General features: G+C 47.5%; 1 protein-coding gene across 1 annotated transcript; it reads right to left on the bottom strand.

Annotated features, from left to right (window-relative positions):
- Window positions 1-418: 418 nt before the first annotated feature.
- LOC135917313 (phospholipid scramblase 3-like) lies at window positions 419-19,264 on the bottom strand. The gene is made up of 5 exons (XM_070524736.1): window positions 19,134-19,264; window positions 11,949-12,556; window positions 10,418-10,638; window positions 8,549-8,878; window positions 419-841 (listed from the first exon to the last, which is right to left on the bottom strand). Exons 2-5 carry the CDS (start codon window positions 12,460-12,462, stop codon window positions 737-739), a joined length of 1,170 nt encoding a protein of 389 aa, XP_070380837.1. The 5' UTR covers window positions 12,463-12,556; window positions 19,134-19,264; the 3' UTR covers window positions 419-736.
- Between the last annotated feature and the right edge of the window lie 3,572 nt (window positions 19,265-22,836).

The following is a 22,836-nucleotide window of genomic DNA, read 5'->3' as shown; positions in this document are numbered from 1 at the left end:
CGGGTTTAGGCCGAGTGGTTTTGTTGGCGAGTTTCACCTCGTGCGAACGTGTCAGACTGAGGGCTCGGTTAAAGCGTTGACGCATTAATATAGCATATACCGAGTGTCAAGTGGAAGAACGACATATAGTCGAGGTTGGTAGGCGATGAGATGCAGTGACAAGTCGAGGAAATCTGCAGGTTTAGAACGTGGGCTGGGATGACGCAGGATGGGGATAGGTGGAGACATGTGTAGAAAAAAGGCCGGGCTGCTGGTGACGATGTTTAGAGCAGCCAAGTTTGCTCTTCGCTATACCTGTGTCTTCACTATACGGGGACATGTACGCTATAACCAGGCTTTGCTTATTTTGCACTTCCTGTGCGAGCTCAGTGCAGCCGGCAGGTATCGCCCGTCTTCAGACATATCACAGACAACAGGATTCGCGCAAAATAACGCGGGTCTTGTAAACGTGCTCTTCCGGTTCTTGCGCGATAAAATGCGTGGCAAACGACATATTCCAGAGGAAAATCACACGAACCAATACGCTGCGAGCATAAATGTCGCGCGAGAATCTCACGATAAAATCGGAAAACAATAGCCATCCTTTTGGCGAGGTATACAGGAATAGACGGAAATGTACTGTAAGGGCATTGTTCGCAAACATGCCGTCGACTGCGCGAAGGCCTCGATGTATGCCATGGTTGCGGCCTTTCTGGGCAGCCCGGCCGTCTTTGGAGTCGCATATCGAAATCGGTGATCAGTGCAGAATATCTTTCAAGCACTCGCCGAAGCATTTCAGGCAGCAATCCAGGCAGCAATCCAGGCAGGGAGGAGCATTTGAAGTCTCGAAGTATATGTAGTCCTGCGCAGAGCCATAAAACCACGTGGAGTTAGTGGGTTTGTTCGAATCTGAGCGGTCGAGGCCTTTTTTTGCAAAATATCAGATGCACATCAGGCATCGACTCAACACCGGTGTCACACAAAGCAGTACTTATTGTTATCAAGTCCTCCGAATCGAATTTCCCTATCGCGATCGGCCGCCTTCCTAAAGTTGCGAAGTCAATTGCGATGGAAAAATTCGATTTCTGTCGCCCTCGATCGTGATCAAAAGTGTCCTATGTGACACAGGTACAAGAAACTAGTACCTACCCGTTATTCACGTCATGTCTCACATATGTACAAAATGCAACAGCCGACCCACCTAAAGGAGTGAACTAAGAATTTTCCTGCGGACCAGTGTCGCTTTAGTTTCCGACGAGGTGCACATGTCTTGTGACGTCATGACGAACGCGGTAGTCACGTGGGACAAGGACGTCGCGAAATTTCGGTACTTGGTGCAGCTTGTTCGTTCGCTACGCTTCTACTCAAGGTGGATGCAGCTCCATAGCAGGTGAGCGAGCGAGTTCAAAAAATGACGATCGGTTTCGCTTCGCAGCGACAGCTTTTCTATTTCCATTGTTATCGCAGGTTGTTCAAGTGTAAGCAGTCTTTATAGGAACTATTGCAAAACGTTCAGGTGCAGAGATCCGTCATTCCTATTTGTCTAACTTTATAAGAGATACCTCATGGAAGTTTTTTAACAAGTGAGCCATTTTATTTTGGTACTGTGGGAATGTGTTCCGCCATTTTAGTGGCTCGACGCTGAAATTCTTGCCCATCTGTTTAAACTTTTTCTTTCTCTATAGTACTCGTAACCGTACCCACTGTATCGTTCACTGGAATACCCTTGATAAGGAGGCAGTCTACATTGCCTTGATAATTCAGGTTATTTCATATTTTCGGGTAAAACTCAACAATCTTATATTTCTGTTCAGCCAACAAGGTTTATGGAAATTTCGTCGTTACATAAAACGAAAAAAAGATAAGTGCAAGTGTTACAAGTAACGCTGCCCGCCTTGTATGGGCGAGTGGTCAATAAATGTTATATTATTGACATTCGAGTACAAATACGATACATGTGCTTCGTTTTCGCTCAACACTGAAACAGAAACTGGCATGTGATAAATTCAGCGCCTGTCGGCCGCGCGAACGAACGAATCCTTGTTACCCTCACAGTTGTCACGTCGATGGCCTCAATGCTTCAATTGCGCATTGTCACTGTCGTTGCAGAAATGCAAACAGCGGTAATGCGCTATAGCTAGGATGTGTATGCAGCACTCACGTTACTCTGCATTGCCAATGGCGGCGTTGACGTTGGTAGCACGTTTTCTGAACTATGGTACGTTCACCGAAAGGTGGCAGATTGGGTTATTTATGCACGATTAGTTAAAATTTGTTGCAAGAGTGTATAGCGTGATACAGTAAAACAGCATTGCAAGGACAAAGGTTGTGCCAGTGTTGTTTTTGTAGTCCATAGTTATTCGATTTATAGTTTTGAACATTGTTTACATGTATTTTCATAGATGTTCTGCTAATAATATCATTATTGCCTTGTTTCTTGTGGCCGATGGTAAATGATTCATGTATCGCGAAAGAAGTTATCATGTCGTGACTACTGTAGGAAATTGCACTCTTTCAGACACTGTAGTGTCTTCTTGGCACTGGGGGTAAGCCATAAATACTACGGCCCGTAGCTTTACGGGAAGTGAAAACTACAGTAAGCATTCGCTTGCCAACAGTCGTGCTTTCATAACGTCGGCTGGCAACGCTGGCGTGGTGAAGAGCGACGGCAGAAGGGAGCGCGGGTGCTCCTCTTGAAGCGAGCGTTCCGCGCTGCCGCTCCCTTCACCAGTTCGCTCTGGCGCGCCTCCGACACTAATCGGATCACGCGACCTTTAACATTCCAGCCTCCTCACTCCTAGAATCGCTTCGTTCGGCTCGCCCTTGCATCAGCGGAGTGTCACGTGATCTCCAACGATCGGTGCGTGGGCCGCGCATCCAGTGGTCGTGTAATTGTTAACAGCAATAGAGCTGCATAGGGCACGGCTACTCAACCCGCACTACAACGCGCATCAAAGGTCGAGACTGTGCCTAACATTACAGTGCTACATACTAATCTAGGAAGCTTATAATATCCTGCGTTTTCTTTTCTCTCTGTTTTATTGCGATAGCAATTTACGGACACTTCAAGTAAGTTTTCGCCGCCGCCGTGATGTTCCATATGCTGTGGGTGCATGCACGTTGGCCTCGATGTGCGCTCTCTCGCACGTGCAGTGCTGGAGGTCATGTGACCAAACGTACGCTTGAAGGGGGGGGTGGCGGTAGGGGATCGTGCGGTAACAACGTGGTCAAGCGGGCGTCCCTGTCGGCACGAGGGTAGAAACTTACCCACTGAGAAACATTGTCGCGGTGTCTGTAAAGCGATGAATGCGGACGCATTCAGCCTTTCCGAGGTCTTGACTGTTGTGGGCAATAGAGGAGGCGCGAATGGTTCTGTGGTGCAGAGGCTAAGACAGCTGTAGCATAAGCAGCGCAATGTATACGAGAACCGCAGTGGGTCGCTTAGCGGCTATGGTGCTGCGCTGCTGCGCGCGAGGTCGCCGGACCGAATCCCGACCGCATTTTGGTGGGGCGTAAAATGCAGAAACGCCCGTGTACGATGCATTGGATGCACGTTCAGGAAACCCAGGAGGGAAAAATTAATTCCGAGTCCCCCACTGCGGCGTGCCTCACGATCAAATCGCGGGTTTGGCACGTGAAACGCCAGAATTTTACTAATTTTAACTTTTCATATTGTATAATCTATCTTAGTGTATAAATGTGTTTACATATTAGGCGGCAAATTAACAGACTGCTATACGATGTAACGATAGTAGTTTTACACGCCACAAAAGCTCGTAAACATTCTCTTACGAAATTAGCAATCTCAAAGTCGTGCACGCACCGCAAAGAAACACGTCACACTCCATGGACGCGGACACTCGCTGTCAAAACGCTGGCGTGAGGAAGCGCGGCAGCAGCAGCGAGCGAATGGACCTCCGTGCTGCCTCTCGCTTTAAAGAGAACTAAGCGGCGCGAATAAAGCGCAGCCAAAGCTATCGGCACTCGGCATACCTACACTCAGTACTCATCGTAGTTTGCTTTCAAAATAGCACTGTCTTAGCCGCACCATATGCAGCTGTTATGCACCCCCCCCCCTTCGGTGCCTTGGCGGGGTGGAAGACGGCGTCCCCGCCATCCACCCTTGCGGGCGCGAGAACAAGCCTCCATCATCGGTTTTCACTCGCACCTGCAGCCTACGGCGTGCGGCCACGTTAATTATGCGGAAATTCACGTTGACGACGACGGCGGCGTAAATGCGCCTGGGTTGTTGATATATTTTCTGTATTTTCCTTGGAGACACGCGCCACAATGCTTCTTCAAAAAGTTCTATAGCGATTTTTGCGGTAAACGCGGTATAAATGCGTTAGCTTCACGACGCACCTCTGAGTTCGCGGATTTAAGCTGCGTTCACCAAATTACGATGTGTTGTTTAGGAAGATTACTCGACACGTGTCCTGCCTCTTCGAGGAGCGAAGTCCAACTGCCGGTGTTCTGGAGCAGACCACTTTCAATTTTATACACGGACAGTTCTACCCCGTGACCGGTCTCCCGTACTTTACACTTTTCTTTTTCATTTCCGATCACAAAGCTATTATTACTACTATTAATGTTTCAGTTTCAAGGCGCCACTATGAATATACCAGTTTTAACGCGATAGCGTTAAGGAGCTCGTGTCGCAGAAAAGCCGGTGTCGTCGTTGTCGGGTGTCGGCGTCGGCGTTTTGCGGCGTTGACCGTGAGCGATAAATCACGGCAGGCACTCCATAAATAAAAAGCAACTTCCAAGATGGGCTGGGTAGGAATCGAACCAGGGTCTCCGGTGTGTGAGACGGAGACGCTACCACTCAGCCACGATTTCGATGCTTCCAAAAGGTACAAACGCGCCTCTAGTGAATGCGGTGTTGCCTTCGAAACGAGCCGAGGAAAGTTATACTGTGGTGTATATCGGTAATTATGAACATGTAACTTACACAAGTCGCAATTACACGAGTAGCGAAGTGCGTTCCGCTGCATTTCTTCTGCGCTTTCCGCACACGGAGAGCCATCTTGCGGCAAACACAGAAGACCCCCTCCTCTTCATGTACGGCGCTGCCCCGACAGATGGCGCGCCACGCGCGCATTGGAGCTGTCGCGGCTCGGACTCTCTCCCCTGACAACGCTTCGCCTTGCTCCCTCTGTAGAATCAAGCGTCCTTCCTTTCTTTAGATCACTATCTCTCTATCTCTCTGCCCGTGCCGATCACGGCGTTCGGCTGGCGTGCATCATTTCCCCCTCCGGGATACCGAGTTCTTTGGTTCGCTCCACTTGCTCAGGCGCACGTTTCGTTGCTGCGCCGAACGCCGCGTTGCTCGACCATATGGCTCGACGCTCACCGCGTCTGATGCGGGGCGCCTCGTAAGTGATGGCTGCCATGTAGCCCATTGTCTTACACCCATTGGCGGGTCGACGGGAACGCTATCGCGTTCCACTCTTGAAGGCGCAGCTTAAGCGTCCTCCAATTTTTTACGATTATAATTATGCAGATGATACGTCCATACTTGATACATTAAGCATTTCATTCGACAGATTCTCCCAGTTATGCACTACCAGTGATATCAATGCTATAGTATCCCATTTTGAAAACATTGTTCATACTTGCATAAAGCGCTATGTGCCATTAAAAACAAAAAAGAAAAATCTAGACCTTCCTTGGATGACAAGGGAAATACTGCATTTTAAGCGTCGAGTAGCCAGAGCACGTCGGAAGCGCCACATGAATGCCGAAACAAATGACCAGTTCCGCTTCATGAAGGAAGAACTCCGTCAAAAAATGGACGCAGCTAAGAACTTTTATTATCAGTTCACTCTACCTGATTTAGTTAAAAATAACCCACGAAAATTTTGGAACTCAATTTCGCCAATAAAGAACACCACCCAGACATTTCTATTTGATGATTCTGAAATAAGCGATCCTGGACCTATTGCTAAAGCATTCAATGAATATTTTCAGTCTGTATTCACACAGGACAATGGCGTAATTCCACCCTACTCCACGACAACTAACATGTCCCGTGCAATTAACAATGTTACAATATGTAAGCAAGGAATCCTGAACCTTATTTTAAATCTTGACACCAAAAAAGGCTGCAGTGCAGACAATTTCAACAATGTGTTCCTTCATCGTTATGCGCTTTGGACGTGTCAATACCTCACATTGATTTTTGAGAAATCTGTATCTACTTGTACAGTTTCTTGTTCATGGAAACGGGCTAGAGTCATTCCATTGTTCAAATCTGGGCAGAAACAATCTCTTCTAAATTATAGACCCATTTTGTTAACTTCTCATGCATGCAAACTCCTTGAACACATAATTTATAAACACATTATCACTTTTCTCGAGTCTAATAACATTTTATGCAGCACTCAGCATGGATTTCGTAGTGGTTTTAGCACAGTGACTCAATTAACTGAATTTACACATGACATCGCTTCTACTCTTGATTTAGGTCATCAATTAGATGCACTCTTCATTGATTTCTCCAAAGCATTTGATACTGTACCACATCCTAAACTATTACATAAACTAAGCTTTATCCTTAATAACCCTCTTCTCGTTGACTGGATCCGTAGTTTTCTTTATGATCGTTCACAGTATGTTTCTTTTAATTCATTCAACTCTCCTGACGCATCAGTATCTTCCGGTGTGCCCCAAGGTTCTATTTTAGAGCCATTGCTTTTTTTGCTTTACATTAACGACATTCCAAGCTCTGTTTCAGTAAAAATTCGGCTTTACGCTGACGACTGAGTTCTCTACAATGTCATTTCTTCACCTAACGATCATAACACTTTGAATCAATCTTTTATAAGTTTTTGTGAATGGTGCGAACTCTGGCAAATGAACATTAACTTCAAGAAAACAGTCGCCATGTCCTTTCACAAGCATGCTAATTGCTCATATTTCAACTACTCCTATAAATCCACTTTTCTGCAGCGCGCATATGAATATAAGTATTTAGGCCTCCTTTTCACTCCAAGATTATCCTGGTCAGAACATATTCTAACAACGTACTTGCAACAAAGGACTAAAAAAACTTGGTTATCTAACCCGAACTCTACGTGCTGCCCCCAAAGAAACTAAACTCATTACATACAAAACACTTGTAAGACCTATTCTTGAATATGCGTCAAACATATGGAACCCTTACAAAATTTCGGACATCCACAAAATTGAATCTGTTCAGAAAAAGGCGGTTCGTTTCATATACCGCCGTTATGATAGAATGTTTTCACCGTCATCTCATCTGAATATGCTTGGTTTAACCCCTCTTTCCCACCGTCGTCACATTAATTCTCTGAAACTTCTACACTCTCTATTTTACTCTCCACATTATGCTTCCCCTAACACATATCTGACCCGTGCAAAGCCCCTAATCACGAGAAACAGCAATGACTTAAACTTATCCGTCTTTTTTGCTCGCACCAACACTTTTAAATACTGTTTTTTTCCTCGGACAATTGAACTCTGGAATGACCTGCCTGGTTCCATCCGTTCTTTACCCCATAGAGAATTTGGGGATGCCATTGAATGCTCCCCTTAGTCATGTCACTCACGTATGCTTCTTTGTGTAGTGATTTTCTTCCTCGCATTTGTATTCACCCACTCCTGCAATAGCCCTTCTGGGCTGCAGTATTTGTAAATAAATAAATAAATAAATAAATAAATAAATAAATAAATAAATAAATAAATAAATAAATAAATAAATAAATAAATAAATAAATAAATCTTGATGCTCCTAATCTTAACGCTCTAACAGGCGTACTCATATGGTCATCAACCTAGTGGGCGAGCAACAGGTAACGGGAAGGCGAGTTTATTTGAATGCGTTTCCAGGCAAAGTAGGAATTCACAGTGTAATCCTTCAAGTTTCCTTGCGTATAACGGCAACCAGCGGAAACTTGCGAATGATTGCAGTAGCTGGCATAGTGATACCGCAGAATCCTGTACGAGCACTATAGGACGGAATTCTCGGTCGTTGGCTTTTGGAGATTGCTCTCACTTTCGGGAGATTTCAGCGCCACTACAGACTTCGATGCGTGGGTCCACTTGTAGCCGAACGCGTAGCCCGGCACCGTGCCAAGACAGCGAGTCCTTGGCACTGTGCCAGGAACGCTGTGCCCCATTCGCTGTCATGCGCATTGTGCTGTAGTCGCTCGAAACATCCCGAAAGTAATTGTCTCCTCGAAAGTGAACTACCGACAACGCTGTCGCTGCGCTGCAGGGGGACAGCCCTTTGCCAGCAGTGTTGTTCTCAGTGCGTTGTATCGCCCGCTGTTAAGCTCCATTGATCTGGTGTGTGTGAGTGTGAGCCTTGCTGCCGTCCACCCGCAGTTACCCGCAGGAGCCACCGATTTGCTGTGGCTTTCCACTGCTCAACACGAAGTAGCCGATTCGATTGCACGGCAGCGGTGGCCGCAAATCGATGGAGGCTAAATGCATGAAGGCTCGTGTACTTAGCTTTCAGTGCTAGGAAAGAATCCCCAGGTTATCAACACTATAAGCCCACCATCGCGCCAAGAATGCAGAATCAATCAGTCAATCAACCACTTACAATGAGAAAGACCGCACCGAGCAGCACGGCCTTTATCTTCACGTCCAAATCCAAGGGGAAGGTGACCGTGAAGTTGTCGGTGTCGGTGCTGGCCTCCCGGATAAATCCGGTATAGGTCTTCGATATCGCGCCCAGCTTGGTGAATCCGTCCCTGGCTAGGATATCGAAGACCACGTCTTCGCAACAGATGGATGTTGTGCAGCAGGGGCCCTTGATCAGCAGGACAACGTTCGCTTGGCTGTCCAGCACCGAGAAGTTGGGGAATATGATCGTGCACTCCATCCGGACGGAGCCCATCATGGTCATGGAAGCATCGCGCACGTCCATTACCTGCGCCCAAGGAAAAAAATAATAGTAGTAGTACTTATTCATTTCACGTGCCCAAAAATAACCCTAACGTGCGTGAGCTGGCGCACACATATTGTTCGAAAAAGTAAAGCTGCAAGCAAATCTAAGTAATGAATAAAGGGAAAATATAAAAAGTGGGAACAACTGGCCACGATAACAATCCGCCGACCATCCTCCCCGACTTTTCTACGGCACTCCCAGACGGACAACTAAGCAATGTAGCTCCAAGAAATGGCGCTGCATTGCTTCAACCGACCGAAAATCCTCTTTTGACGATCCTTATACCAAGCAGGTCCTGGATATACAGATCGACGGTGTGCAAGTCACTGGTCTCATCAACACCAGGGCACACCTTTCTATCATGAGTGCTCATTTTCGCGGAAAGCTAAAAAAAATTCTGACGCGTGCGATGACTCAAGTCGCCCGGGTCACCGATGGCGGAACAGCTGCCGTTGTTGGAATGTGCATCACCCGCGTTTGCCCCGCTGATCGCCAGACAGTTCTATTCTCCGTCCTTGCCAAATGCCTGCATGAAGTGATTCTCGGTCTCGACTTCCTTGCCGCGCACTCCGCCCTTATCGACTGTTCAGCCAGCACACTCCGTGTTGATCTTCCTGTTCTGGACCCCACTGACCCACCTCTCAGCCGCCTCTGTTCCAGCAAGTACGGCCGCTTGCCACCGCACGCCTTGATTTACGTAGACTTCGTGTCGGCTCCGCTAATTCCTGACGGCGACTACGTTTTGGCCTGCATCGCTGACACCTTCCTCACCCACGGTGTCACAGTACCGCAAACCGTTCTGTCTATAGTGGCGAACTGCATCTGCCTTCCGGTTGCGAATTTCAGATTGGGTGCCAAGGCTGTTCACTCGTTTCCCGACAGCTTCGTTCCCACCCCTTCTTTGCCTCCTCTCCCCACCGTCCTCTCTGCCATTCTATCTACCTCCCTTTGGACTGTTACACGCTAGTAGAAAGGTAAGCGCTGCACTCTCTGCAATGCTTACCGTAGGTAACGAACACCTTCCACAAGCGCTTGGGTTTAAAGTGGACGGAAGCGTCAACCGGTCAGCAGTGGAGCTAAGTAAGAGAGATTTAGAGTATTGGCTGACAAAAAAAAAAAAAAAACAGGTAACAGGTTGATACGACCGGATCTCTGCGCTGCAAGGGGCATTTTGAAGCAGAAAGATAAAAAAAGAAAAAGAAAGATTAAGGATAGGTATAAAGAAATGCTAGATGAAAACATGTATAACATACCTGATTAAATCAAGCAAGCTAGGTGACTTTGTCACGCCCGTTTCCAAGGGGATGTTATTAAATCATCAACATTATTATGCTTTCGCGGTAGAGGGGGGGGGTGGGTGTTTCACGGATAATTGCAGAGGTTATTGTTGCGACGCCCACGGAGTTCGAGAGGGCATTGTGGGTACGCAATGGAACAAGTTTCCGATTTCGGAACGGCGTATGCGTTATATGTACGATCGAACTCTAGCCTCGCGGTATGGGTCGGCCGATGTATACGTGCCTGGAGGCAGCAACAACAGAGGCAGCTGCAGTCGCAGCGAAGTGGCCGGAACAGCCGCAGCACTTGGACGTTGCGGTAGTCGAGCAGCGTCATCTGGAACGATCGGATGTTGCCGCAGCATAGGCGTTGACAACAGCCGCTCTCCTCGATCGCCATGAAGACGAATTGGCCCATGGTGTTCTTCACGACGTACTTGTTTTGCATCTCCCACGACGTCATCACTGCGCGAGTTGAATATATTACGATATCATTGAGCGATGCTCAAGAGACCGAGCCGCCGCGAGAACGACGAAGAAGTTGGTTGGTGCCTTTGGCACGAGCGAGTGTCGGCTTGGCTATCTTCTGGCTCCAGTGTAAATAGCGCGTAAATAGCATATTTCGTCTGTGTCTTTCCACACGTAACATTTCTGGTGGAGGTGCGGGTGCGAGGTGCGGGGTGCGGGAACGCAACTGTGCACCCCGTGGACTTTCGTCCGGTCAGCTGTCTTAAGAATGTAATTAGTGCAGTCACTCGCCATCTCAAAGCGTAAAGGAAGAGACCGTACTGACACGTGTACTTATCCTTTCCTGCAATATAGGGTGTTTGTCACTGGTTAACAAATGTTCGACGTCATAACCCTCAGCGGAAGGCGCGCCTTTCTGTATCGGAACTTTCCCGAATGTTGTCGCTCGTCCTGTCCGTTGCCTATGGTGCAGCTGAGCCTTCTGTAAGCTGGTTACATGGGCGACGCGAATATGGTGGTGCAGATTTTATAACTTGCGCGAGCGCAATGCGATTACACTGGAAGGTTCACCGAGCGCTGTGTGAATTGGCGAAGCTTTGTGGTGTTTCATGCGGACGTTTCTATGTCGGACAAACGAGGCGTTGTCTGAATAAGCTATTGCGCCGACACTCTAATGAGGTCAGTAAGCTAGGAAGAGATAGCTAGCCACCTGTCATTGCATTGCCTTGAAAGTGGCCGTGAGCAACTTCTCTTTCTTTTTTGTAGATTGTGCTGTATTGTCAAATTGCAATGACGAGCACGCACGGCTAACCTCTGATACCCTCCACATCCAGAACAGTGGTGTGAGATTTCCGTGCCATTCCACTCCTTCCGAAGGAAACTTCGTTCTAATCGGAGAGATTGCATTGTTGTTTCACGTTCGCGCATGCTCCCGTGACGTGTTCCCGCGCTTTCCTTGCAAAGTGGCGTACCTATTGTGAGCTTCAGCTCTAAACATAGATGTATTCGGAGACCAGGTCAAGCAGCCCTGAGAGCCGTTGGACGTTTTTCCGAAGAGCGGGGAGCCGGGGTTTTTCAGCCTTGTACAATGTGACCGTGCTTCGTAAATCTGCCCAATTAAACGTTTTCCACCCTTTCCGCCCGCTTCCTCCGCTCAAACTATATATGCTGTTGAAAGAATGAGAACTTGGTTTGTTAGTCAGCGCGGTTGTCTATAGTCTCCCTAACGCCCGGTCATTTTGCGCCGTTTCCGCTGAAGTCTACACGCCCCTCCCCGGCAATCAGCCGCAGCGGGGAGTGACACGTACTTTCCATGAGCTGTATGGCTTGGTGAACAAGCAGGTGGTCGATCTGGGCCAGGTATTCCAGACCCCTGGGGCAGCCCGGGATGTTCGGCACGGCCGGTGGCGGAAATCCCGGGATCGGCATTTGGACGTAGGGTGCGCGCAGCGCATCCATGTAGCTGCCAGCCACCGGCATTCCGGCCACCGGCATTCCGGCCACTGGCATTCCGGCCATCGGCATTCCGGCCATCGGCATTCCGGCCATCGGCATTCCGGCCACCGGCATTCCGGCCACCGGCATTCCGGCCACCGGCATTCCGGCCTCGGGCATTCCGGTTGTGTGCCTTCCGGCCATTGCGGTATTCGGCACGGTCGCCGTGGGCTGCCGCGTCTGCGCTCTTCCGGGTCCCGCTGCCGGTGCCGGAGCACGTCGTGGTGCCAGCGGTGGTGCCGGCCGTGGTACCGGCGGTCGTGCTGGCGTTGACATTCGTCGCGATTGCCGCCGTGATGCCGGCTTTGAGGCCTGCCGTGATGGCATCGCGGGTGTGACACCTCCTTCCTTTTCGAGAAAGCGCGGCAGCGGGTGAGGGCGCCTTGGCAGCTCCTTCGCAGACTCCTCAGTCGCGGTCTGCCTGCGACGTGAAAAAAGCGCGCCGTGAGAAGATAAGTGGGGCAGCATTCTCGGTCCATACCTATACCTCATGCCGAGTGGTCATTTACTTTGGCCGTGAGAGCGTGTGACGCTGAGCTTTGAAGGGAGACAGTTACATACGTCTTTAACACTTGAGTATAACTTCATATTTAATGAGTGAATCTGTATGCCCGTTTCCCTTCTCCCACCATCGTGTCTTTTAAAGGTGCGGACAACCGATTTCAAGGACCCAGATTTTTTTTTTTTATATAGCGCAGCGAATGTTTACGCATGCAGCGGTTACTTCCAAAAGCGCGTGTACATTTTGCAAGCAGAATTTTTAGACCTGAGCAGCCAGGTTCCGCTCCTGCAGCAACGCTTAGAGGCGAGAGCAACGCTTAGAGGCGAGAGCAACGCTTAGAGGCGAGAGCTTAGAGCCCGCCTCGCAAAGTGTGAAGGCCGCCCGTCGTTCTGCTTTCATAAGAATGGAGTGAAACTGTGGTGAACCACCTGTATAGTTCGACCTTTTCAACCCGTTTTGAAAATAAAAGAACTGGCCGATTTGTTGGACAGACCTTTCTTATATTCGTAATATGCATTTCCCAAAGTGCATACGTCACGGCCGGCTCGTACCCGTCTTCAGTATTGTGTCCCTAGTCGAGCCGAACCAATTAATCGAAAACGAAGGTGAAGGCAGCGCTACTTCTTTACTCACTACAAACGAACGCTTCTCGGCGAAGTGTAAATTACAAAAAAAAGAAAATACTTATAATGGCAAAAAGTGTAGTGTATCTCAATAGTCATACAAACACCAGGAACTGCGCGACCTAGTCGAAGGTCACGTGAGAGGTCACTTGTGCATCTTCACTCTTTTTGCTGCGTGGGGCGCCAAGGATGCATACATTATTCATATTGATACTTTTTGTGCGCAAACAAACAGGGACGAAAAATAGGGGCAACACAAGGACGAGCGCTTTCTAACAACTGGTTTATTTTTGAAGAACTACTTACTTAAATACCCACAGAACTGCGCGGTCTAGTCAACAGAACACCCTACAGCGCATATGATACCCGCTGATCTGCCCCATCAAGTCAAAAGAGCAACGTCAATATTACATATAACACTTGTGATAAAAAAGACGTGGACAAAAGCCACCTGGTCATACTAAAAACAGCAAAGTGCATAAAAACAACCACTTACAATAAAATGCGTTAAAGATGTGATGATAGAAGCGAATTTTCTTTATCTAACAATGAAACAGAAGGATGGCTGATGCATTTATCTTTTTGTTTTTCTATCCAGTATGCTTCCACGATTTCCCTAGCGGTTTGATTCCTATGCCTGTATAAAATGTCTGTGCTAGTAAGACAAGGGGAGCAACCATGTTCTTGGCAATGCATTGCCAAATGCGTACTAGGGCGACCTTTAAGGCTAGACAAGTGCTCCCTTAACCTAGTGTTAACGCATCTCCCAGTCTGCCCTACGTACACATGACCACACGTCATAGGAATCTGGTAAACAACGTTCTTCGCGCAAGCAACAAATTGGGTCTTGCGCGGATGTTTAACAGTGCATTCTTTCTGTACATCACCCTTACTTTCAAACTTCTTTTTAACCTTGGAACACACACTACCTATTTTGTTTCTTGCCGAAAATACTACTTTTACATCATAACAACCAGCCACTTTTTTAAGTCTGTGTGAAAGGCCGTGCACATACGGAATCACTGAAACATTGGAACCTCCATCCTTCTGCCTTTGATTCTTTGTGCATTGTCCTTTATCCTTGTTAAGTTCTTTCATTAGTCTAGCACACGTCGCCAGCAACACAGCGAGCGGGTACCCAGCCTTTCTCAACCTGTCAACTTGCTCAAAGAATGCAATCCTTACAGTGTGGTGGCATGACTTCAACAACGCTGACCGGAAACACGAAATGACTATTCCATTCTTCACAAGCCTGGAATGGTTTGAGGCATAGTTCATTAGCGGTTTTCCAGCTCGGGGTGAGAAAGACCAACACACATGTTCCGGTAGGAATGTTAACTTGACATCAAGAAACTGTAGCCTCTTATCTACCGGTACTTCCGAAGTAAATGTTAAGCCCTTTCCCAGAGAATTGAAGGCTTCTACAACCCTATTTCTGAAAGCACCCTTGTCTACAGGACAACCTAAAATCAAGTAGTCATCGACATACCTGTATATCTTACTTACTACACCTTCTAAATCTTTTGCCAGCTCTCTGTCTATGCTTCCCAAAAAAATGCTACTTAGGATGGGAGCTACCTTTGACCCGATGCACACACCCCTTGCCTGTATATAAGTTTCACCACAGAACCCTACATGTGTATTCGCTAAATAAAAATGCAGAAGTTCAAGAAAGGATTCAACGGCCATGCCGCACGTATTGCGGAATGACACCTCGTCATTTTCCTTTGTTATGCAATCTTTAACACTGCACATTAGGGGCCCTTGCGGTAAGGAATAGTAAAGATCTTGAACATCTATGCTGAATCCCCAGCTGCAGCTTGTACTATCTAGTGCCAAACAATTCACAAGGCCTTCAGAGTTTTTCAATAAGTACGGATCCTGCACTTCTAGGGAATTCAACATTTTTTGCAAGAACTCCGCGACCAGAAATTGCCAACACCCTCTCTCGGACACAATTGGCCTAAACGGAATTGCTTGCTTGTGGGTTTTTGCCGTAAAAAATATCTCCAATTTCATTCCTTTTGAGTCCTTTACACGTGACGCAAGCTTATCTTGGTCACATTTTTTCAATAGCTCCACCGCTTTCTTTTTAACGTTTTCTACATTCACATCACATTTCTTAAAGCACTTGTTCACCGCTAGGAAAGCTTTTTCTAAGTAACATTCATTTGGTACAACAACCAGGAAGCCTTCCTTGTCTGCTTGAATAACACGCATATTATTCTCAACCAAATACTTAGCAGTCCTATCAACATTGGTCCTGGATCTATCGCTTACCGAAGCTTTAGCCACCACGTCCACACATTCCACCACACATCGATCTTTTTCTTTCTCCGGTACACTCCTGGCAATGTCCCTTGTAAGTGCCAACCTGTCGACGATGTCGATCCTTGGTTCCACGCAGAACTTTGGTCCCAACTTGAGAACCTGTTGATGCCGTTCTTCCACCGTTGCACCCCCTAGTATTAGAAGGCGTCCCTCTGGCACTTCCCTTTTCTTCTTCTTTGGCAATTTTCGACGAACATCGTTCCATATAGCCTCAGTCACAATATTCGCCTGTCTGCACCAGTCCCGAAAAGCCTTCACGTCAAAAAGGCCACCGGAAGCAGACGAACAGGCCACCTTTAGACATTCTTTGAAATGTCTCACCTGTCTCACCTGTCCAGTTGTTAGAAAGCGCTCGTCCTTGTGTTGCCCCTATTTTTCGTCCCTGTTTGTTTGCGCACAAAACGTATCAATATGAATATGTTCCAACTAGGCCGACTCGCAGTTATGCTGCATACATTAATTGGAATCACACGTGGAACGTACAGAACAGCGGATACGTTTCGAAAAGCACAAGCCGAAAGCGAGCACATATCATCATCAGCAATGGCTCGTGCCCCGGTCAGTGGAAAACTGACGTAAGGTGCACGGACGCAAAGCCGCATTAAAGCACCACAGCGTCTAAGCGACACCGCAGAAGCGGCCGCCCTTCAAATGACCACTTTTGTACTCGGCGCGCTAGTTTCGCGGCGATGGCATTGCTGGAGGTCGCAGATTCGACCTCGACCTCGCCAGCCGCATTTAGACAGGGGTGAAATGTAAAAACGCTCGTGTGCTCGGATTTAGTTGCACGTTTAAGAGGAAGCTTTAGCTCCGGTGCTCCTATCTAAATACATGTAAAATAAGAATTCGTTTTTCTCGGCAACTACTGCACCGAATTTGACGAGGTTTGTTGCATTTAAAAGAAAAACTTAAAATCTAGTGACTGTTGGTTTCGAATTTTCGATTTACGGCTTGAATTTTTTATTAATGATTTGCAGAAATCGAAAATTTTCAGAAAACGAAACTATCAAGTTTACAACTCTGTAACTCAGCAAGGAAAAATGATATCGCAATTCTGTGAATTGTGCCTAATAGAACATCTAAAGCGGACAAATTTGCCATCTTACACATGAATCTAAAGAAATTTTATTAATATGTAATTACAACTTTTGCAGAACCCTTGTCAACAACGTAACAAATTCACGTAAGATGTAAAATGACACATGAAATTTGTCCGCTTTGAATGACCTAATGGATGCCGTTCACAGAACCGTGATCTCTCTTCTTTGTGCTGAGCTATTAGTTTGTAAACTTCGTGCTTCTATTTTTCGCTTCTAACTTCGTGCTTCTATTTCACCTGTGTATACAGGGATTGATCGATGACGTTTACCTTTCCGAAGGCGGCACACGCGACACGCCGTTGCTGTGGCCCTACGGGATTAATTTCGAGCGCCGCGTGGTCCTTCGAAACGCACGGCACCCGAGGGCTGCCGCACGTCCGCGCCTCTCAGAATGCGGCCGATCGCCTCGGCCGGAAATTCAAAGTCGCGACGTGGAGACCAGAGACTGCGCGAATGCGGCGAGAATAACTTCATTTATTTCCCCGGCAAAGGCCCGAAGGCATCGACATGTTCCGCTGCTCGGAAAATTTGGAAGAAGCTGAAGCATGTAGTTCACACTAACACGTTACTTACGTACGTATACCAGTCTTTGACAATTTCGACAATAACAAATACACTAGCGCTAAAAAAATCCTTCGCAATCCACATTTGATTAACAATATTAGCACTCGCAGTGTCTGGCTGTAAGAGATTTGTGACTACGCCTGCGGCACGGTCGGCCACCATGAAGAGCTGCGATATTCCGGAAGCCACCTCTGGGTGTGCTTGTCGCCCATTGGGTGCATTACACACAGGACAGACGCAGCTGCATAATAACTCTAGCGATTGGAGGGATGCCCGAGGCTGCACACTGACACTTTATAAGAGAGATCGTTGCACCACTAAAATGTTTTCCTTCTTGGTTTGCGACAGGCAGCGAATGTAAGGCAAGTTTACTCGTGTCTATGTTTTCGTTTGGGAGGTTCTTAGTGTTTTCGCGCTAGATACACGGTCGTTTTTCATGTCGTTTGCGACGCTGCCCAAAGCTGGAGGCGGACAAAGACAATGTACCTGCTCAGCTCAATTCAGTCCCGCGCATTACTGTCCGAATTACGGCTTGATGGGAAAGTTTCCTTTTTGCTTTGTGCGTGATAGGCTACAGCGATGCTGACGTGTTTGGAGCTTTGCGCGCGCACGTCGTATAGCGCGGATCTCAACAGCCGCTGAGCAGACGACGCGGATGAACACCTCTCTTGTTAACGAAATCAAGGGCTTGGCGAAAACTCGTCTGGTCGGGATTGCTCATAGTCAATGGTAAGGCGAACGTCGACCGAAAACGCAAAGATATTTAAACAACATCGTTTCGGATCCCATAAGGGGGAAATCAGACGAAAGAGGGGAGCGGACGATTATATACGTGTGAATTCAAGGCACTAACAGCGGACATGAACAGAAGGGATCTTGCCGTCATTGCGGTTCAGCGGGTATCAGTAGTCTGGATGCTAGGTGACGCTTTACTCGAGCCACAAATAAAGGAAAATAGTCGTTACGTGAAAATTGTTTTCCTTTTCATTTTTGTCGGCGTCCATTTTGCCATCGAATATGAGCAATCCCGTGCAGACTAACTCTCGAGTTCTATTCGGCCTTCATATTGGCTAAGGAGCCGTGCAACTACCACTGTGTTGCAAATTTCACTTGAGGACAAGCTCTTCATGACCGCCGTAAATTGGCCCATGCAGACAAGGGGTTTGGTTAAATACTCCGGGTTTCCATTGGAATTCAACAGAGAAACTAAATAACTATCAAATTACCTCGGCAGTCCTTTTGCGTCACCGAGGAAGTAATGCATGACAGAGCGAACACGCCTTGGGCTGAAGCCCAAACTTGAGGCCACGAGACAAAGGACAATTGCTGAAGTGAGGGTAAGCGAGGGCTCTAATGAAACGCAGATATTTTTGCTAGCGTTTGTAAAGTCGCGTACATGTTATTTGCTCTGTATCGAAGAGGCACTGAGGGATTGAAATGCCCAAGGAAAGAGGGGGCAGTAGAAAGAGAAAACTGAAATAACGACGAAATAGGTGGCCTCACTGTGTTCTCCATGCTCCGAGATGTAAAAATGAAGATCGATCACTCTAACTTCTTTAAAGCATTTTTTAGAGGAGGAGGAAAAAAATATAGAGAAGGCAGAGATGTTTCTTAGAGCTTGTAAAACGCGCAAACGACCTTAAAATAGGCGATTACGTTTAAAGCCCTACGCCTCCTAGGAAAGACATGGGCCTTCAAGGGCTTCTTCGAGGTTATTGCGCTTTACGGTGAGCGATGTCCGCTTTCGGCCTGAACGCCCGACGGGCCTGAACTACTGGGCATTCCGTCTCGGATGGACGTCCAGGCTCTGAATCTGAGATGCCAAGCTTCACTGCGGCGGCCTGTGCGCCGCCAAATTATTGAAGAAGCTCCACTCACCCCAACGGCTCGCACAGCGGGTCTCTTCGTGCTGCAGCTGCAGGTCGTAGTCAGGACTGGTCCGCCGGCGGCCGCGTTCGGAGCGAGCTGCCGGGCACGTACCGCGCGAGCCCGTGCCAGCGCGAGGTGCGATGATGGCGATGGCGACGATCCTTGAGCATGGCACGTGCCCGACGCATTGGACAATGAACCCAGAATGGGAGATGGGCACGCGCAGGAACAAAACTAAAAGGCAGACAAAACAGGCACATACAACTCAAGCAGCAGTAGTAAAGGGCACAGTCACGTGGCGTATATGATACTACGTTTTGAGATTGGCATGGCAATTGTTGATAGGGCGTCTTATTATGTATTAGTATTAGTATTATTATGTTATGCATTAGTGTTACGTTGATAGGGCGTCTTCAGAGATTCTAATTTTCTACTCAAGAACCCTCCCAGGAGGGACATAAGCTTTATTTGGATTCCGGCCCATGAAGAAGTCCCAGTTAACGAAGCCGCTCACAAGCTCGCACAAGCTCGCCCACCGGGCAACTCTAGAGCAGCCAGTTCCAGGGATCAAGGATAAGATCATCACGTACAGGGAAATTGTCGATCATTACAAAGTCGAAAGAAAAATCTTTCCGCCTCCGCATCGGAGGCGAAACGTCCTCTCTCTGGAGGACGTTCGCATTTGGCGGCGCCTACAGCGAAATAATTATACATCACCAGGGAAACAATTATACATCACCATATTAGATCTACTTAACTCAGACGAGGGACTATAACGACGCCCTCTGCAAAATTTGTAAGGAGAAACGTACGCTAGACCATGTAATATGGGAGTGCGCTGGCTTCCCAGGGGCCAAGAAAAAGATTGGTGGACTAAGGAACCAAGGGACCAAGGAAAAGCCTGGGTGGCCTAGCTCCAGAGCGAGGCTGAAGACGACCAGCGTCGAGCAATCCGCCTAGCCGTTGAGGCCGTGAAGACAACGTCCTCAATGGGCGGGGACCGCTACGTCCTCCCCCCTACCTGCGTGTAGGTTAAGAGATGGCCGCCCCAGCTCAGCGGAATATTAAAGTTTTCGATCAATCAATCAAGCAAACAACTAATTAGCCAATAATTAATTAGTAAACAAATAATTCATTAGTTGAGTGATTGGTTTCTTGGTGGACTTATTGATTGTCTAATTATTAATTAATTACTTTAATTACTCAATCCATCGATCAATAAACTAACCAACTATTTAATAAATTTGTTGAATAATTAATTCGTATGTTGATATGCGTGTGGCGTCCCCACAGACACCGGCTCACGCAACGCGGCTCCATGCCCGCTTGGCAATTTCGAAACTATGGCGCATGCCCAGAAAGAACGATTGGCCAAGGACCGCCATACCAAAACTAAAATGAGAGTCAAGGAAGATATACAAGGCAATATAAGTGCTGAGGAATAGAAACACGATATGAATCATGCAGGATTGTTTGATAATGAGTGAAATGAAACTCGAAAGTGCGGCAACAATTTTTTAGGGAGGATGAGGATAATATCGATTTATCGCGACGATATTTGTGTGTTGCCAGCGAAATTACATATGGCCAGGAAAATGCTCCTGTAGCTGAAGCCCAGAGCAGAATCCCCGGTAGAAAGGACAATTTTACTCTAATTGGACCAAGCGTTTCGTGGCCAATATTCTGAAGTGGGTATTTGTCATGTGAAGAAAATCATCATCATCATTAATTGGGAAAGTCAATCGTATGGAGTGAGTTGCTGAAACGGTGCCCTGAGTAGTATTTTTTCTTTGTACCTAAAATCGACAAAAAAAGATGATGGTATGGTATGAAGAACTTTATTGGGTCCTGAAGGTCAACCCTAGGTTGACGCGGGCCGCTCCCACGTTGGCAGTGCCCCGCAGGCCGCGGGGCACTGCCAAAGACAAAAAAGATGATCTACTGTCGGCATTTCAATACAGAAGTGACAAACAGAGGACTGCGTCAGACCAGCCCTGTGCAAATGAAAATTTAACCACGGAATGTGGCACCGCAATCTCATGAATGGAACTGCATAATAAATAACTGCATATGCTGGAAATAAAAATTCTATAGTATTGCTTGTTTCGTATACGCTTGACGAATGTCGGAATTTTCTGCATCTTGCTGAATAGAACTACTCCGTAACAGGCAAAACTGAAACTACCGGACAATCGAGGAAAGCTTTGGCAAGCGAGTCCGCCATTTCATTCAGATGTAATCCTCCGTGAGCCTGAAGCCAAATTAAGTGGACTACCTATAAGTATGGAGGAACCAAAAAAGGAAATATCCCCAATATAATTGTCTGTTCTCGAAGTAAGATCGAGATGAGCACACGGATAGTGAATGTGCTAGATCAGCAGATGTCGACATTCTTGATGACAACTTGGGCTCGGCTGGAACGATGGCCATTCACTCGGGACAACGCTACGTATATATATATCTGACTATTGAACCTCCAAAAATTAATTCGATTCACTAATAAACTCTTCTATGCGGTCGTGCAAATAATTTTAAAGAACTTTTTTGCATTGACAGTGGTGAATCTTTCTGTATAGGTGAACGGGCTTCTTGGTAACGTAAATTGCTTCACAAAAATTTAAGAATTCCCACGCAATCTCGGAGCTTTCTTATTACGGCGATGCGAGTAACTCTTTACACGGGACCACCAGAAAACAGCACGCCAACCAAATACTGCTGCAACGTACAGTCGCGGACAGAATAAAATGGACCACGGGATCTCTGAAAACGTTTAATTCCCGAGCAGCCTGTAGCAGTAACCAGTAAAACTGCCCACGACAACGTTGTTAGCATATTCTAGTCGAGGTCCAAAATGCAAATACCAGATTGCGTTGTGAGGTTGCGGAGATATTCAGCTTTTTCTTAGATTTCATGGTCCGTAATATTCTGTCCGCGACTGTACATTTCGCAGATCATTATCAAATTGCTTAAGCGCTCGCCGAAGCGTCTGCTGCTACGCTTGCGAAGCACAGCTGCAACGCGCGCTGCCCTTGTCGCCACATATTGAATGTTAAGAAATCGACCGAGTTCCTTTTTTTTTATCTTCGTAGCAATTATACCGACATTCCAGGCGTCCTTCAGCCGCTGATGTCGGCGTCGCCGTGATGTTCTCTATAGAATCCAAGTGCGAAAACACCATAGGCGCGCGCTGGTTGCTGTAGGGGGCGAGTGAAAGCTTGCGAGGGTGAGCCAAGGATGATGGATTGTTCTCGCTCTCGCAAGGGTCCTAGGCGAGGAGGGCGCACGCCGTATTCCACCGTGCGCTATTGGCACCGAGGGTGTGTGTGTGTGCCCCCCCCCCCCACACACACACAAAGGAGGAGGTGGCATGTTCTACTTCGTTAGCGGTTGCGTATTGCGCTACAGCGCGGAGCCAATCTGGCAAGATATTTGCGATAAGCACAGTCACAGCATCCGTAGCCGGATGGCTACGCATGCCCTATCTGGAAAGCCATCTGCTACGAGTACCGAGTCTGCGTGCGCCCCGAGTTTATATAGCCTTGTGTGCGCTAAGTTCTCGCCGCTTACTTCGCGTTGAAGTGAGAGGCAACGCGAAGGTCTGTTCGCTCGCTACTGCTGCCGCTGTTTCTATTGCCAGCGTTCTGACATTGACTGTCCTCGCTCAACGAGCGAGATCTTGTTGACGTTTGCCGGTGGGCGCGTGGCACCATGC

Source organism: Dermacentor albipictus, chromosome 9, assembly GCF_038994185.2.
Source record: "Dermacentor albipictus isolate Rhodes 1998 colony chromosome 9, USDA_Dalb.pri_finalv2, whole genome shotgun sequence".
Lineage (NCBI taxonomy): Eukaryota > Metazoa > Arthropoda > Arachnida > Ixodida > Ixodidae > Dermacentor > Dermacentor albipictus.
The sequence above is the reverse complement of the archived record's forward strand: the minus strand, read 5'-3'. Positions and strand labels throughout refer to the sequence as shown.